The 15,814-nt window shown below is 37.7% G+C and overlaps 1 protein-coding gene across 7 annotated transcripts in view; it reads right to left on the bottom strand.

Annotated features, from left to right (window-relative positions):
- The window catches only part of NFIA (nuclear factor I A), a 376,875-nt gene that overhangs the window by 360,086 nt on the left and 975 nt on the right, over window positions 1-15,814 (bottom strand). For all 7 annotated transcript variants that reach the window (XM_036855624.1, XM_036855592.1, XM_036855604.1 and 4 more), the window contains exon 2: window positions 10,178-10,709. In XM_036855624.1, the coding sequence (XP_036711519.1) occupies window positions 10,178-10,709 (532 nt within the window). The remainder of the gene's footprint in view (window positions 1-10,177; window positions 10,710-15,814) is intronic.

Below are 15,814 nucleotides of genomic sequence, written 5' to 3'. Positions count from 1 at the left end.
AAAGGAAAACTAAAACAGAAACAAAGAAACCCACATAAAACCAAAGAAACTCATATCCACAATTTAGAAAACCAACAAAGCCAATCCTAAAAAAATGGCACCCAGCTATGTAAACTCCTTCAAGTGCCCAAAGTATTTAAGAGTCTGTCACAGAATGCTCTAGCACAAAGCAAAACGTACTGTTGCAGCTGCTCTGTTCTCACTTTTTAAAAGGTGTCAGTAATGAAGGGCCAAACATGCAAATCCCTAAATGTGCATCTATGTTCCTCTCCAATCTAGCTGTCTCCCTCCAGATCCGCTGTCTCATGACCCGGCCTCACTTACTCAGCATCAACCCCATCCCAGCACCTCTGAGGCTCAACTGCAAATACAGTTAAAAGCTATGCATAATCAGTCATTAGATAGCAAAATTGAAAATGTCTCTCTTTGAAGAATCACAAAGCTTTCTGTCTGAAACCTCTGACCTTTCTAGAGAAATCAGAGTCACTGTAGTTTAAAAATGTAGGTGGTAAAAGTACAAAGGATTACATTTATCCATTTTGCATGTTTGCCGTCTTTTCTGAGATGAGGGGCACATATCTTCAGAACAATTAGTTCTTCAACCCTAAGATTTCAGGCTGCAATATCCTCATTCTCCAAGAACTGTATACATCCTGGGCCCAATGAGATGGCACTTTTCTGTTAATTTCTATTCCTACTTTATTTTACAGAAAATCTGAAATACATGTTTCCAGAGCCTTTTTTTTAAAAAAAAATAAGACTTTTGTCTGTACAGTAAATGAGCCAAGAAAATAATAAAAATTCATTTGAATCTTCTTAAAAACCACTGTAATCCCTGATTGGGTCAGGAGGGTAAGGGACTTCTAAGAGTACATTTAAAAGAAAAAAGAATTCTTAATAAAAGTCCTTGCCACATATTAAGAGGCCATACAATAAAAGTATTGCAATGACTATCTTTCCCTGACAGGAACATACAACAATAGGTATGCTGTTGAACAGCATCAAGTTACAAAGACTTCATTCTCAGAAGTTACTTGAAACTACTCTCCCAAAGAGAACCTCCACCATTTAAAAGAAGGGGAGAAAAAGCCAACTAAATGAATCGATCAGAAACTTTAGTAACTCAGTAATTTTTGTATAAAAGGCACCCATGCAAAAAGCGTGCCACAGTCCTACAGAGATGCAGACTAGCTTTTGCCAAATTCTTATCCAGAATCCTTACTTCATCTTAAGTGTTTATAACCCAACTTATCTTTAACTTCCAATTACTTGATGCTAAAAATATATTCTCAGGTATACACTGTTTTCCATCAACACTTTTTATATCTAATATTATTTATGAATTATACTCAGCATAAAAGATGTTTACGATTTTCATTGTTAATCTGCTATTATATCTGAGCCCATACAGCTCTGCTGAATAGTATGCTACGAAGGTTTACATGCAGATGCACAGTATCTTAATTACTTATTCTACAGTAAGCTCTGTAAGCATCTCCATTCCTCATTCATTTGGAATGTTTAAAAATGCCACAAGAAGGGCTTGATGTCATCTTAACACTGAAATCCATCTGTCTATGGCCCTCTTTTGACTTTATTCCTTCTGCAGCCAAAATTTTCACAAAAGTTGATGAGAATTTGTCAACCTAAGGACTTGTAATGTCAGCTCCTTTGAAAGGCAATGGAATATTTGAAAGTGGCAATGATGGGATCCCGTACATACAATATTCACTTTATGTGGGACCTTAAACTTAAATAACTAATCCCTTTAAAATTAAAATACATAGAATTCTAAACGCTTCCAATAGAGGAAGAGGAAAGAGGAAGGCACGTAACACAGAAGAGACAGTTCTGAGTTTCCCATATTAAGTAATATGTCCCTAATTTTAAAAATCCAATTAAAATTGATATTGTAGCACCACAGTTTCCTAGTATCCACTGACAAATACCTTTCCTACCAAAAATTACCCTCGGATAAAGCTATATGACATCACCACAGATACATCTTCCCCCAACAGCGTGAACATGTTGCATTAGCCAATCACGGACTGGCAAAATTACAAAAGGAAATAAAATCACCCAAACCATAGCAACAAAGACAACAGCCTGACAATGGCAGATGCTACACAGACATACGTACAGTGTTAAATCTTATCATTTTTAAAATATGTTTTATTGCTACTTTTATTTCATCTGGCTTTTATAACCCATAGAATATTTCAAAAATAGCCATTAAAATATTTACATCAATATATATGCTCTGAAAATTGTTTCTGTTTGGAAACTCATAAGCTATTGGGACCACCAGAATCACTCATCAGACACATCAAAGGTAGGCATTATGGAACCTGATGGAGAGGACAATGGGGTGTGAGTCCTATTTTTTTTTTATTGCAATCCTCTTTTGTTTCCAATTTAATCGCTTTTATCACACACCTCAGTTTTCCCTTTCTGGGGTGACTGACACTCCACACCCTAACTTTTAGATTTATTAGCATTTCTAAAAAAAAGAAACTTAAAAAGAAAGTCACATTTCTATTTTATTCAATATAAGTTCAGTTCAGCAGCTTTTTAAAAAAATAAACACTAGAAGAATTCATATATAAAATGAATAGATGTAGTATGTTTATATTATAATCTTTTTTCTATTTACAGTTATAAAATTCATGTTGAGTGAGGCTTTGAACTTCTGCACTGAAGTCATTAAGAACTAATCTTGCCGAAGTTTAAAGAAGTGAAAATAAGGGCATTAAATAAATCCATCAATAAATCAGTCAGTCATTTAAGGGCATTAAAATGAAACTTTTCCCTATTTTCAATTTTCTTCCTTTATCTTTTAAGTTAAAAAACAATATTTTAACTAATAAAATTCCATTTTTGTTTTCTTTTAAATAATTACAGACAGCCATAATCACGGGAAATTTTGGAAACAAAGTAAATTTAAAACTTTTAAATCTAATCATCAAAGGACGTTAGAAATACATATCTCTTGGGCGTATTTTAAAATGCATAAAAATTTACCTAGTAAAATATTACATGCAATTCTGATTTTTATAATAATGCTTGCTTTAATTCTCAATGGCTTACCAAAGCATCTAGAACCAATTCATCTAACTTCATCTTACAAAAAAAAAATTCTTAAACCTGTGTTATAATGCTTCTATTCACTAAACTTCTACATTCTAAAAACAAGAAAGAACAAGTCATTCCAGATTTTTGACCCCAACACTAACAAGCATGAGACCATTTCTCCCTCTTCTAACCAAGTGTGGCTTCATTCTGCAGCTAAAACCAAACTCCACAGTAAAATATCTCCGTGGGAAAGGTTTGGATTTTGACTTTTTATTTCCCCTTTGACTCAAGGTGGGTGTGTGATACCATTTAAGTGACATCCAACGCCAGACAACAGGATATAAAGAGGGATATAGAATGGATCTGAATTTTGTTTTTAAAAGCATAGGATATGGAATCAGGAGGGTTTAATCTTGCTCTGCACAAATCCCTTGGCACCTCTGAGACTTGATTTTCACCTGTCCAAATGGACAGTGCATTACTTATTTACAATACTCCTGTGAAGTTAAAGAAAAAAATTAAAGAAAGCTACAATGTATGGCAAAACTTAGGACTGTACTTGCTGCAAAACAGACACTCAATAAAAGTTATTTGTCTGGCTGCCTGCCTTCCTTCCTTCCTTTCTTCCATCCATCTCCTTCTCTCTACTCTCAATCGATTTAGGTCCAAAATTTACCACTAGGAAAATATGTGTAAGACATGAAGACAAAGAGTTTTAAGACAAAGAGTTTAAAGTTCTCAAAAAACATTAAAGCTATTCCACTTCAAACTCCAGTTATTATGATCATCCTGATCATTTCTGAGATTGAGATTAGCAATATATCACAGAACAACACTCGCCAAAATACATAACACAAATGAACTTATTTCTCTCAATCTCATCTCATTTAGTGTCTCTTACAAACAGAAAAGCAAAAACATCCTCTGCTACAAAGCAGCAGCAATTTGTCATTTGTGGACTTATTCCTTTGGCTCATAAGCCATGTTTATTTCACTAAAATATTAATAAGAAGACTAATTCCATTAGATAAAATATACTTTTACCCTGTGGAATTATCATAGCAAAACATGAAGCACTGTTTTCTAATATTTTAGGAAATGCCTAGGGAAAAAGCCATTTCTATCTTAGCAGCAGCTAGAAAATTCTGGTAAGTTCAGGGACACCAAAGTTTGGATCAGTCATTTCTATCCTACATTATCTTTCTTGTCTCCTTGGCGGGAGACAGCTAAAATGTTGACAGCACTGTAGGTTACCCCTTAAAAAGCAAAATGGTAATAATAATGAGTATCTCAATAGCCCCTTTTCCAAGTTTATGCATGCCACAGTGTCCCTAACTAGACCCCTAAACGCTACAAAGAATTTTTGCAAAACTTTTCTTTCTAACAATCTGAATAGAAACTCCAAAAGCCCCCAATAGGTCTCTTAGTCTGAAGCATATTATGCAAAAATGATGGTGACATGGATTATAAAATTCTCCACTAGATATCTTGCTGCTTGGGATCCTTTTACAGTCATTACTTAAACCAAAACACTTTTTAGAGCATCTCCATTTGCAATTAAGTTCACGGTTTTATGTTTCTCTTAACAAAGCATGCCAGTTTATTCATTCTCTTCCTCCTCCACCTGACTTCTTCCTTCCCCTGACATCACCTTCCAAGGATTTACAATTTATAATATATTTAAAAGCAAGATCTAACCTCTAAATGACCATGGGGAAATAATTGCTGAAATGACAACAAACTGGTGTTTAGCACATTCAATGAATGCAATCTGTATTTTATGTTTTTTCTTCTATTCTAACCTCAAAATTGTTTTCAATAATCTATATTAACATTTGTGAGCAATTAGAATTGTTGCTGCTTCTGTGCAAGTTTTAAAAAACCGACAGGCTGTTCTGCATCCTCTGGAAGCAGCTTGAGGCCTTAACCAAGTAAAACAACCAGTCCTACTGTGTATAGCAGTGACCACAACAAAGGCTGTGGTTTCTCCCACACTAGCCCTAAATAGGTTCAAATTAATGCTATCCATCACTGGGTGGAAAAGCAGACAAGGCAAATCCAAGCCAGCAGCATTGGGAAATTTCTTACCAACACTCAAACCTCTGAGCCATAAATGAGCTGACCTCCCTTCTACTCAAGAACACCCTTTCTCCCTATACCTCTACACTCTCTACCCTTCAACTTCCATCTTCCTCACTACATTCTAGATAGAGGATACTGTTACAATCTTCAAGTTATGCAGAAAATACTCAAGGATATAAAAGCCATATTAAATCTCAAGTTTGTTGATTGTTTGTGCTATCTCCCTTAAAGAATTAAAAGATAAATAGAAAGATAAATGACATCTTATAAAACTGTGTGCATATACCAATAAGTTACAGTAGATCAATCAGCCACAAAATCCACCTTTAGTTTAAGGTTAGAGTTTGAGATCGGGTGGTACTTACTGTCTTCATTAAATATCACTGTATATTAATCTTACCCCTTCTTTTTCCCAATATGGTTTATTATTATAAATCACAGAAACTAACTACATAACTTTCTACTAAGGAGTTTATTAAGGTAGTGAAAAAGTTTAATTCAATAATGTATAGTCTTACATTTGAGTGTAAACACATACAAACAAACCCTGTTAACAAAATATACTGAATATATTTTAGATATACAGTCCTGCCACAAACTAACATGGCAGGTTACCTAAAACTTTAAAAATTATCATAATTAATTTGGCATAAAACTATAAACTGTAACAACTTAACATTATCAATTTAAATTTTTTTACAATTATTATTCGGTATGCACTGATAACCTTACACAGATAGTCACACTGTATTTAAGGTACCAGCTTTTTAAAAAGAGAAATCATTCCCCCTACTCGAACCCGCACTCTGTGTGCAGCCTGGATGTGCACACACATGCACACGAAGCGCACACACGTTCCTACACAGACACTCCTAATCTTACACCTGCTCTGAAGCAGCAGGAAGTGAATTCTCAATCTGTCAACATGACCATCTGGTCTATCTGCATATCACGGCTTTCTCTATTACTATATGAAGGAATGGCAATCACGAAGCCAAAATACAACTAGAATGCACCTGAATGGGAGTCTCTCTCTCTTTGCTGAAATGGAATAATACGTGGCCTATCACAGCAGAACTAGCAGTAATGTAAATAATTTGAAATGAGCGTTCAGGACAGCATAATTAAGTGAACAATATGGTACAGGTAATGTGGTCATCAGTAACACTGCCGTCAGGTTTCCAGGACCGGCACCAGGCTTCGCAGACACCGCAACTCTTTCAGTAAGCGACGGGACCTTTACTATTCCTGCCGAGCAAAACTAAGTAAAGGTAGTAAAGGGAGACCATGGAAGCAATCCATAGCTATTAAACTAAAACACTACTGTGCAAACACGTTCACTTTCTACCCTGAAACTAACAAGTACTCCTGCTACCATTAGGACAAGTTCAATTCGCTCCGTCCCTGGCTAATTAGCATTTACAGCAACTACCTGACAAATTCTGGTCATGTATTAGTCTTTCAGAGTGAATTTTAAGGTAACTAAAAATATTTCCAATCTTAAAAAATTCCTCATCTGCAAAAAGTGAAGATGCTCATTGTGATTTAGCTTTGGGGCCTAATGCCACTCAAAAATTAGCAAAGGCCTTCGTTGAATTAAACATAATTCTATTTGTTTAATTTTAGTTTTTAAACATCTCCACACAGCTACCTCAGCTTTCATTCTACCGCAGCAGGTAATAACTATAAAAAGTCATTTTATGGCCTAGATACAGCAACCTACCTCTATCCAAGAGATGAGTCCTTAAAAAGTCTAACCTCTTACAAAATTTAACTAACTCAACTGAGAATCTTTCTAGAATCTGATTACATTACCAGAAGTTATACAGAAGCAGTTTAAAAAAAAAAAAAAACTCTCCAGAAAGTTCTCGGTTGAGTGCCTACTAATGAACAAAGGTTAACTTTATCTAAAAGGTCAAATGCCTGGTGGCTAAGGTTATGACCTTAACAACTTAAATTGTGACCTTGCCACGTGCCGGGTATATTGTAGATTCTGATACAGATCATCTGGTAAAGACTGGTCATAAATTAGCTTTACTGTTACACGCCCACAAAGAACACCATTTACCACAATACCATAATATCTCAAAGTTGTCATATGATACATGGGAAGAACAACTCAAAGAGAGACCAAATTAAAGGCATAAAATGGTTTTACTCTTTTATACTTTTAATGAGATGAAATTCTCAGGCTTATGGAATCACTCCGATTTCATTACACTTGTTACTGGTTATCAGCCACAAAACTCACACAGTTCTAATGCTCCTGGATTTAGAGGAGAAGAAAAAGGAATGCAGTTTATGTATTGTATTTTAGCGTCTCAATAAGTCTTAGAAAAATCACCTCCGCTTTTAAAAAACAATTGATTCTGCAGTAGCTTCCAGTATTTACATGTGCGTTCTAAGATTTCAACTTCCTTCCCAAGAAGAGGTCGAGGCATGAAGCAATAATTATTATATGCATTTTTAGAAAGAAAAAAAAGGATCTTCCTGTGGCCATCAAGGGGGAAAAATGGCATTTTGGAAGAAAAAAAAATACATGTAAAAGAAAGAGAGGGAAAAAAAAGACTATAGGTGAAAAGGCCACAATGGTTTTGGCATGTTTCTTGAAGCACATTTCAGAGTCTCTGCCTCCTGCCAATACTGGCAAGTTCTCAAAACTTTTAAGGAGGTAAAAACATTGTTTAGTGTTTACAAATCTTCAGCATTATAACAGATGCTTGTCAAATCAGTTGTATGTGAGTTGACCGATCTACCTCCTATTTGTATTGGCAGCTTCCCTTCCACAAATAACAGGTCTCTCAATCTCTTAAATCACATTTGAGATATTTTCAGACAAAAGGCCTTGAGCATCCCTCAGACCCATCCTGGTGCGCACAGAGGCGCCACGGCTGCGCAGCGAGAGCCAATGGCCTGTACTTGGCCAGCGTTCAGGCGACCGAGGGATTCTGGGAGGCGCAGGAAAACCGAACCGAAAGGTAGTCTGATCCACAGTGCTGGCAATAAATCTTTCATAAGCAATAAGGATGCTAACTTTCCTAAGCAACTGTCTACCTGCCATTTTACCAACATCACCCTTCAGGTCACTGAAACCACCAGCAACTATGACGGCTCAAGGGATCTGGAGCCACCGCACAGGCACAAACTGTCAACGGCGAGAGAGAATCCAACGTGAAACGGCGAGAGCGAGGAAGGCTGTGTCTCTGTGCATCTAAGGGAAACGTTCACATCTAAAAATTAGAAGGGATGCTGCTCCCACCAATAAACGCATAACAGGTATTTCGCTTTGATGTTACCTTGTAAGGAAGCACCTACCATGATGGGCATCACCCACTGACACCTGCAATTTCTTATATTGGTCCGTTAGAGCATTTATTATAAGTTATTTACTTCTCCAAATATCAAAGAGATGAAAACACAAGATTTTAGAGAGTGCTCCCCCAAAGCATATAATACCCACAACTCTTTTTGCACCTTGTCCTAGTAGATTCTCCACTTATATATGCAAATAAATTTTTAAAAAATTTTAACTCTGCTTTTTCAATAGACAAAATAAAGTAACAACAATAGGGTTAACAGGGAGTTAAGAAAGGGCCACTTGTTCCCGTGTAGAGGTCATTTGAAAGGTGCTACCTTTTCGTTTTCGCTACCCAGAACTGGCTAAAGCAACAGGCACTTCTTATAATTAAGTATACATTTTCAAAAACCCAAATATTTGAAACACTTACAGATCACATCCTCTAAAATACTCATTTATCCCCTGCCAACAGAATGCAAATGATGATGTGACATGCTTGCAAAGTAAATTTCTCCAGTTTCTTATGTAAGGACGGATGGATAACAAAAGTTCTCTTTCTAAAACATATATTGAGAAAAATAATACAGAATAGGATATCAGATGACTTCTAAGAGCTCATATTTTTAGAATTGAAAATGTTTTGCAAAACAATGGAGTATCACTTTTACAGGTAACATCTTCTCTGTTCTTTATGGAAAAAAATACATGAACCCCAAAACAACCTACTGGTAGGATTCCACAACCTTCTTTCTTCCATCTGGCTCAAGTAACTGCCATGAAGGTAATCTAGCAAGACCGATATGTACATATAAAAAGTCAACAAGTTTCACAAGACCTGAGCTTTCACGTAACACAATGAGCCTTTTGTCTAAAACAAGATGAGAGGAACAAAGTAAAAATGCATTATTTTATCCAGTCCTCAATAGTTTTATCCTGAATGCTACTCTACATGCTGTAATATGCACAGGTAAAGCATGCCTTGAAAACAGCCTTGGAACAATAAAGAATTTTATTACAAATCAAGCAACTCACCAAATCAATTATCAATATCTATTTCTCAATGTGTTCATGCACTATACAGTTTTGGTTACTTTTAAGATTAATCTTTCCATCAATTACTTAAAGAATTGGTTTGTTTTTTCCTTTAGCTATTGTAAACAACACTAAGTATTCCTAATACAAAGCTACTAAGTTTGTACTCGTGTGATTTCTTTTTCCTTCATAAATGATCAGCGATTTGATAGCAATCTTACCTCCAACCTCTTCTTAGGGGGTTCAAGAGACCCCAGTAGATAAAAACACTCCCAGAAGAAAAGCAACTAAAAATATTGCCTCACTACCAAACTAAATGCTTTTTAACTAGATCCCTTGTCAGTTAAAATAGACTCTTCCTTACAAGGGTTTTTATGAGGCTTCTCTCACCCCTCATCAAAAAACGTGACTTAACATATCCCATAACTGACTACCAGCACCTCTGATAACACTCCTTGACAAAAGAACTAAACTTAGCGAGAATGCTCTCCAAGCTATGCTTTTCCACCTGAATGAAGGTGGAACCTCAAACAATGGAGGGTCTGGCTACTCTGATGTTGGTCTACCTTGGACACCACACCGTCCATGTGGACATGGCCGTAGGGAGCTCGGGAATGGCCCAGCACATACAGGGGTCATCAGGAAAAAAAGCACACGCGAGAAAGTGGACCGACTTTTCACCATTGCACTTACCTGCTGCATGCACAAAGTATGCCAAATATAAATCGAGTTCCTTAACAGAAACCCCTATGTGATGGGGCTGGACACAGAGCCCTGGATTAGAGCACTGCGGGGACTTTACAAGGCGCTCGCCATCAGTACTTTCAAGCGGAATACCTTTAAATAAAATCACCATAACAAGGTCCAACCTCCAGACTTTATCTGCCTGGCGGAGGCAGTCAATTCTTCGCATCTTGCCTTTCTGGTCTGGGTTGGAAAGAACACAACACGGAGGCTTTTTCCCTGTGACTGTAAGAACAAAATCCTCTCGGTACTCAGGTCGGATATCTTTCCGCAACTTGGCCAGAAGTCGAGATGCCCACTTCTGCTTGACCTCTGGTTTTTCACTTAGCAACTCATCCTTCACGGCTCTCTCTTCTTCTTTTGACATACGCTTTTCATGTTTTTTGAAGTATTTTCGTTTTCGGGCCTGCAGGTTGAACCATGTGTAGGCGAAGGCTCGGACGTGGGGCAGAAGTGCTTCGATGAAAGGATGAAATTCATCCTGAGGAAATGAATGAAGACAAAAATATAACTATAATGAAAACAAAAGGCAACAACGCTTCTTCAGGTGTTCACCTTTTAAAAAAAATATCCTTATTTCACTTGAAATTTGATTCAAGCATTATGTTACCAAAATCGTACATGGGATCCCTATGGGAAGTCCAAGAGGGGGGAAAAAAAACCCATCGGTATCATGTCTCACAATCTCAAAGAAGAAAACCATTAAAAAGTAAAAAATGTTTTGTTATGTTCACGGAAGTGTACCAGGTTCTATTGTCGGGCCTAGGTCCCAGATTCTTTAGACAGTAAGTGAAGTTTATCGAAATGTTTATAACAACATATAATCTTAACCCTATTTCAAGGAAGGCATATCTAATTTTGCTCCAGCCTTGACCTCACTACTTGTAGTACAGCCAGGGCTCGGCGGCCAGATTGGCAAATCCTAAACATTTAGATGCCAGTCAATGTTTATGGAAGTCTAGGAGCAAAAATCATCTCCACGATCAATGGAAACAAAGACTTTCCCCTCTAAAAGTAGACTCTGATGTAGACTCTGATCTGTTTCTTAGTCATTTTGGTAACATGTAATTCCTTTCTAAGTATTACAGTTACACACAATTTTTTTTAGTCAAAAACTTAGAAAAATTTGGCAGGTCCATATACAAAAGAAGAGATGGATTTGATATTCATCGGACTAAAATAAAAGATCTATGTTCAAGACATAATTGCTGATATTATAGAAATGAAACAAAACGGGGAAAAAAGGAAAAAAAAAACAAAGAAAAGCATACAAGCCAGATAGTAAACAGAATGCGTCACTGTGACAACACGGTTGCAACTAAACAAATTCAATTTACTGATCTGATTGTGAAATACCTTCAGTAATAATCATTCCGAAAAAACAGAATACTCATTTAAATTTTGAAAATAATATTTCAGGCTTTTTCTCACAGGGTAACAGGGAACCTGGTATGTTCAATATTTACGAGACTCCCGGAAAACCCTCATGGTTGCCTCTTAAAATCCAAGTAATTTGAAAATAAAATTGAATTTAAAACATTTAAATTTTTCTTACTGTTTTATGGAAAATGCTTGCTTCTTTTACTTGACATTTTCTTAGGAAGTAAAAATATAAAATTAAAGAAAAATTAAACAGTAACTCCACAAAGCTTTCTGAGTACATCTAACTTTTGATTAACCAACCCACACTAATCTTACTAATCTTAACTTCTCTCCACCGCACAACCCTCCCCCCCAAAAGATAAATTATTTACTTTCAAATAAATGAGGATAAGAAAACCAGAGAGATATTTGATGACTTTTTTTAAAAGGGTGTAGGACAGACAAATATAAAATGCATTCTTTTTTGGTTTGTAATATCCATCTAAATATATATTTTGGAGGCACAAGTAACTGTAATGTCCAAAATATTATTACTATTAAAGCAATTATTAATTTTTAAACATTCAAATATAAACTGAGTGCTTAAAATTGGTGAAATACTGTAACAATCAAGCCTGTTAAAATATTGTAAGTTATAATCAATCACTTAAACACTACATATGACTGTTTTTTTTAAGTAAGGTTATATTAATATAATACACACTAAATCATTTCAATAATCGACATTTTTTTTCCCTCTCTCAACAAATTTCAGGCTCCGTATTTCAAGTTTAGGTTTGAAAACTGCTCTTTTTCAATAAAAGAATCCAAAAGAGAAGTCAGCTTTCACAACACATGTGCATTCTTTAAGTGGAGAAAAAACAGAGAAAAATACAAGAATTCTATTATTCTTCCCCATATACCATTAGCACTTTAAAATTTCTGATGTTTGAGAATCTTTCCTATTGCCGTACTTTAGAAGAGAGAAATGGGGTGGGGGGAGCATTTTTCAAGTCACAGTTTATCTATAAGGTATACGCCAAACTGCAAAGCATTTAAACATTACTAAATTCTGAGCTCATCCTTGAAATGCTCTAAAATACATAAATTTGGAGTTTGAAACAGTCCTTCACATTGACTGATTTTCTTATATACACAAGACATGCTAGGGACCAAGGCTCTGTGGAATTATGCAAAGAACGCCCGGAGTCTACCTTAACTACAAAGTGAGCTTTCACCAAAATGAGGATTTCATTTTAAAGTCTCAGCCCCATTTTAAAATGCAAAGAATAACTTAGCTCCAAACAATTCATATTTAGGTCAAAACCTTGTCTTACTAAAGAGCTTTATTAATGATGATAAACATTTAAAATAAACCTTCTAATGTGACATTTAAGTGTTCGAAGATACTCCCAATATGCTTCTCAGAGAACTGCGAACTGCGTGCATTCGTGTTCAAAAGGATTTTGTTTACCTGCCAACCAACTGCCCATATATCTCATCATAAAAATCCTTAAATGAGGCCAACTATGTCAACTAATCATTAAGAATAATCTAAGTCCCCAGTTTTACATCAAAAGTATTTACAAGTTATTACTCCCCAAAGGTTTTAAGAATGTGCCAATAAAAGTGCACAATATTTTGTATGACTCTTACTCACATGCACAAGGAAAGTGCTAGTTATATTTCTCAATGCACAATTAGAAATATTCCAGAACATCAAAACTAAAGAATATCATTCACTTGCAGGAAATGCCCAGGCACAGAATAAATTAGTTTAAAAACAAAACAGTATGCCCTTATAAAGCATGTTGTTGCACATATCGCCATAAGCTATATAATATTTCAAAATATTCAAGAGAAAACAAAGAATATTTTACGTATGTACTCAGTGAGAAAGTTATGGGCCACCAATAAAAACAAACCTGAAAACCTGTTTCAAAAGTGGTAGGACTTTGAATCAGCATCTTCAACGTTCATCTGTTTGTAAGTAAGCCAAGTTTCGGAACCACGGAATGCTGATATTTTTGGAACTACTTCTTTCAAAGGTTCACCTATAAAATTTCTACTGTTACCATTCTATGACCAGGTACATGATTTGGTTAAGATGTGCCCACATGGATTAAAATACGATGTCTGGAATTTTCCTGATAAAGTTTTTAAAAATTGCACACGTATATGGATTTTATTCTTTCATTTAGAGTAATTTTTATCACTGTGCTTTACTGGACTTTCTTTAATGACCAATAAACTACCTAAGTTTTTCTTTTTAAAACTGGCTCTAAAGCTTTATAAATATTCCGGCAAGTTAAATAAATTGTGAATCAATTTCTAAAAGAAGAACTCATAAAATATATGGCCCTCATTCACTATTTAGTGTACATTTTCTTTAAAAACTGTTACACTAAGTAAGTGTTTCTCTTAGTGGTGTTTCCAGAAGAAGGCCTACTAAATGTCACTGCCAAATAGGTTTAAAAAAAAAAAAAAAAAAAAAAACTTTCTTAATGTGATAATAGCTCATGAACCAAGAGAATCCAACTTTGTTAAATACCTGACTATGCCCTGGGCCTGCATGGGTACACAGGTATCCTCATATATGCACCATCCCAAAATACAAATTTATCTATTGAGAGCTCACTGGCGAAGACGCTAATGTGTCTGCTAAGGTCCTTCCCCACTAGGGCAGCACACTGGTATTATCTACCAGTTCTACGTGTTGCAAACTTTTGCCAGCTAGAACTTCAGCCTTTGAATCTCAGCATTTTCACTGTAGTCATAACTCATTCAAATTATCTTACACTTTGCATCTTATCCATATGCAATTGTGAACCTTGCCAAAACTGGTTGGAAAAGTTTCATTCCATACTTCCACGAGTTACTAAAATAGGAACTTTGGAAGTTTGTTAGGGAAAAATAAAAAACTTTTACAATAACTAAAAGCAACTGCTATCCATTATTAATGCTAGGCCTAAATCCCAAACAGACCATTTCAACATAAAAGATGCATTTAAGAGTCTTCTGAGATCAAATAGCCAGTAGATGACTGTTAGATATTGCAATAAGAAGGCATGTCATGTGGGAAATAAATCCAGAAACTAGAGAGAAGAAACTATGGATACTTTTTAGTCTTCCAGAAAGTATTCCGGTTAAACCGTTATCTCCTGCTAAATGAAAGCAAGAGGTGGTAGCAGGTTTTTGAAGGGAGTGGTGAATAAACATTTTATATGAAGCATACAAACTTCATCTAGGTGATTAATGGTCAGATCGCAATGTACCAAAACAGTATGAAGGCTCACACTTTTCTTCAAAAAAATTTTAGCGCAAAATCACTTTAACTTCATGCCTTTTACTCAAAGAAAATAAATAATATATTCAAAAGGGACCAAACTTGGGGCCGTGAAGTAGCAATATTTTGCCTGGGGGTGGTGCAGACAAGGGAGGGATGGAAAAGGAGGGCATGGAAAGGAGAGGCGCTGGGGCGAGAGAGACCCACGCTCCGAGTTAGGTCGGAGGGAAAAGTTGCCCCCGTCCTGTGCGCGGGGCGGCCCGAGTCGCGCGGCAGCAGCGGGAGGCGGCGGCGGTGGCGGTGGCGGTGGCGGTGGCGGCGGCGGCGCGGGGGGGCGGGGGGGGGGGAGTCGTGTCCGGCCCGGCCGCCGCTCAGGCTCGCGGCCGGTAGCCCAACTCCGCCCGGCGCGCCCCGGCCCGCGGCTCGCGGCCTCCGTCGCTCGCCGACCCGCGCAGCGTGGGCTCGTCCCGGCACCGAAACTTTCGCTCGGGAAAGCGAGCGGGCGACTGGCGGCGAGGACGCAGGCTCCACCCGGCCGGCGCGGGGGGACGCGGGGCCACGCAGCTCCGCTCCGCCGAGACCCGGGACCGGCTCGCCGCCGCCCGCCCGTGCCCAAGGGGCGCTGTCCCGGCCGGGGCCCGGGGCCCCGGCCCGCGTCCCTCCCGCGGCCAGACCCCAAAGGCTGACAAACAATAAACAAAAGTAAGAGTTTGGGGAGGCTGCTGCGGCGCGGGCTCAGCGGGCGGGCAGCGGGCGCGGGGACCCGAGTCCTCCCGCAGCCAGGGGTGCAGCGGCCCCGAGAGTGCGGGACATGCTGGGGGCTCCGTCGGCGGCCCCCTCCCCGGGCGCCGCGTTAACTACAGAAACCGGCCTCACGCCTGCAGAAACGCTGAGTCCAGATTTCAGCGTGTCATGGGCTGCAACCCCGCCGAAACACG

This window comes from Balaenoptera musculus, chromosome 1 (genome assembly GCF_009873245.2).
Source record: "Balaenoptera musculus isolate JJ_BM4_2016_0621 chromosome 1, mBalMus1.pri.v3, whole genome shotgun sequence".
In the NCBI taxonomy this organism is placed as follows: Eukaryota; Metazoa; Chordata; class Mammalia; order Artiodactyla; family Balaenopteridae; genus Balaenoptera; species Balaenoptera musculus.
The sequence above is the reverse complement of the archived record's forward strand: the minus strand, read 5'-3'. Positions and strand labels throughout refer to the sequence as shown.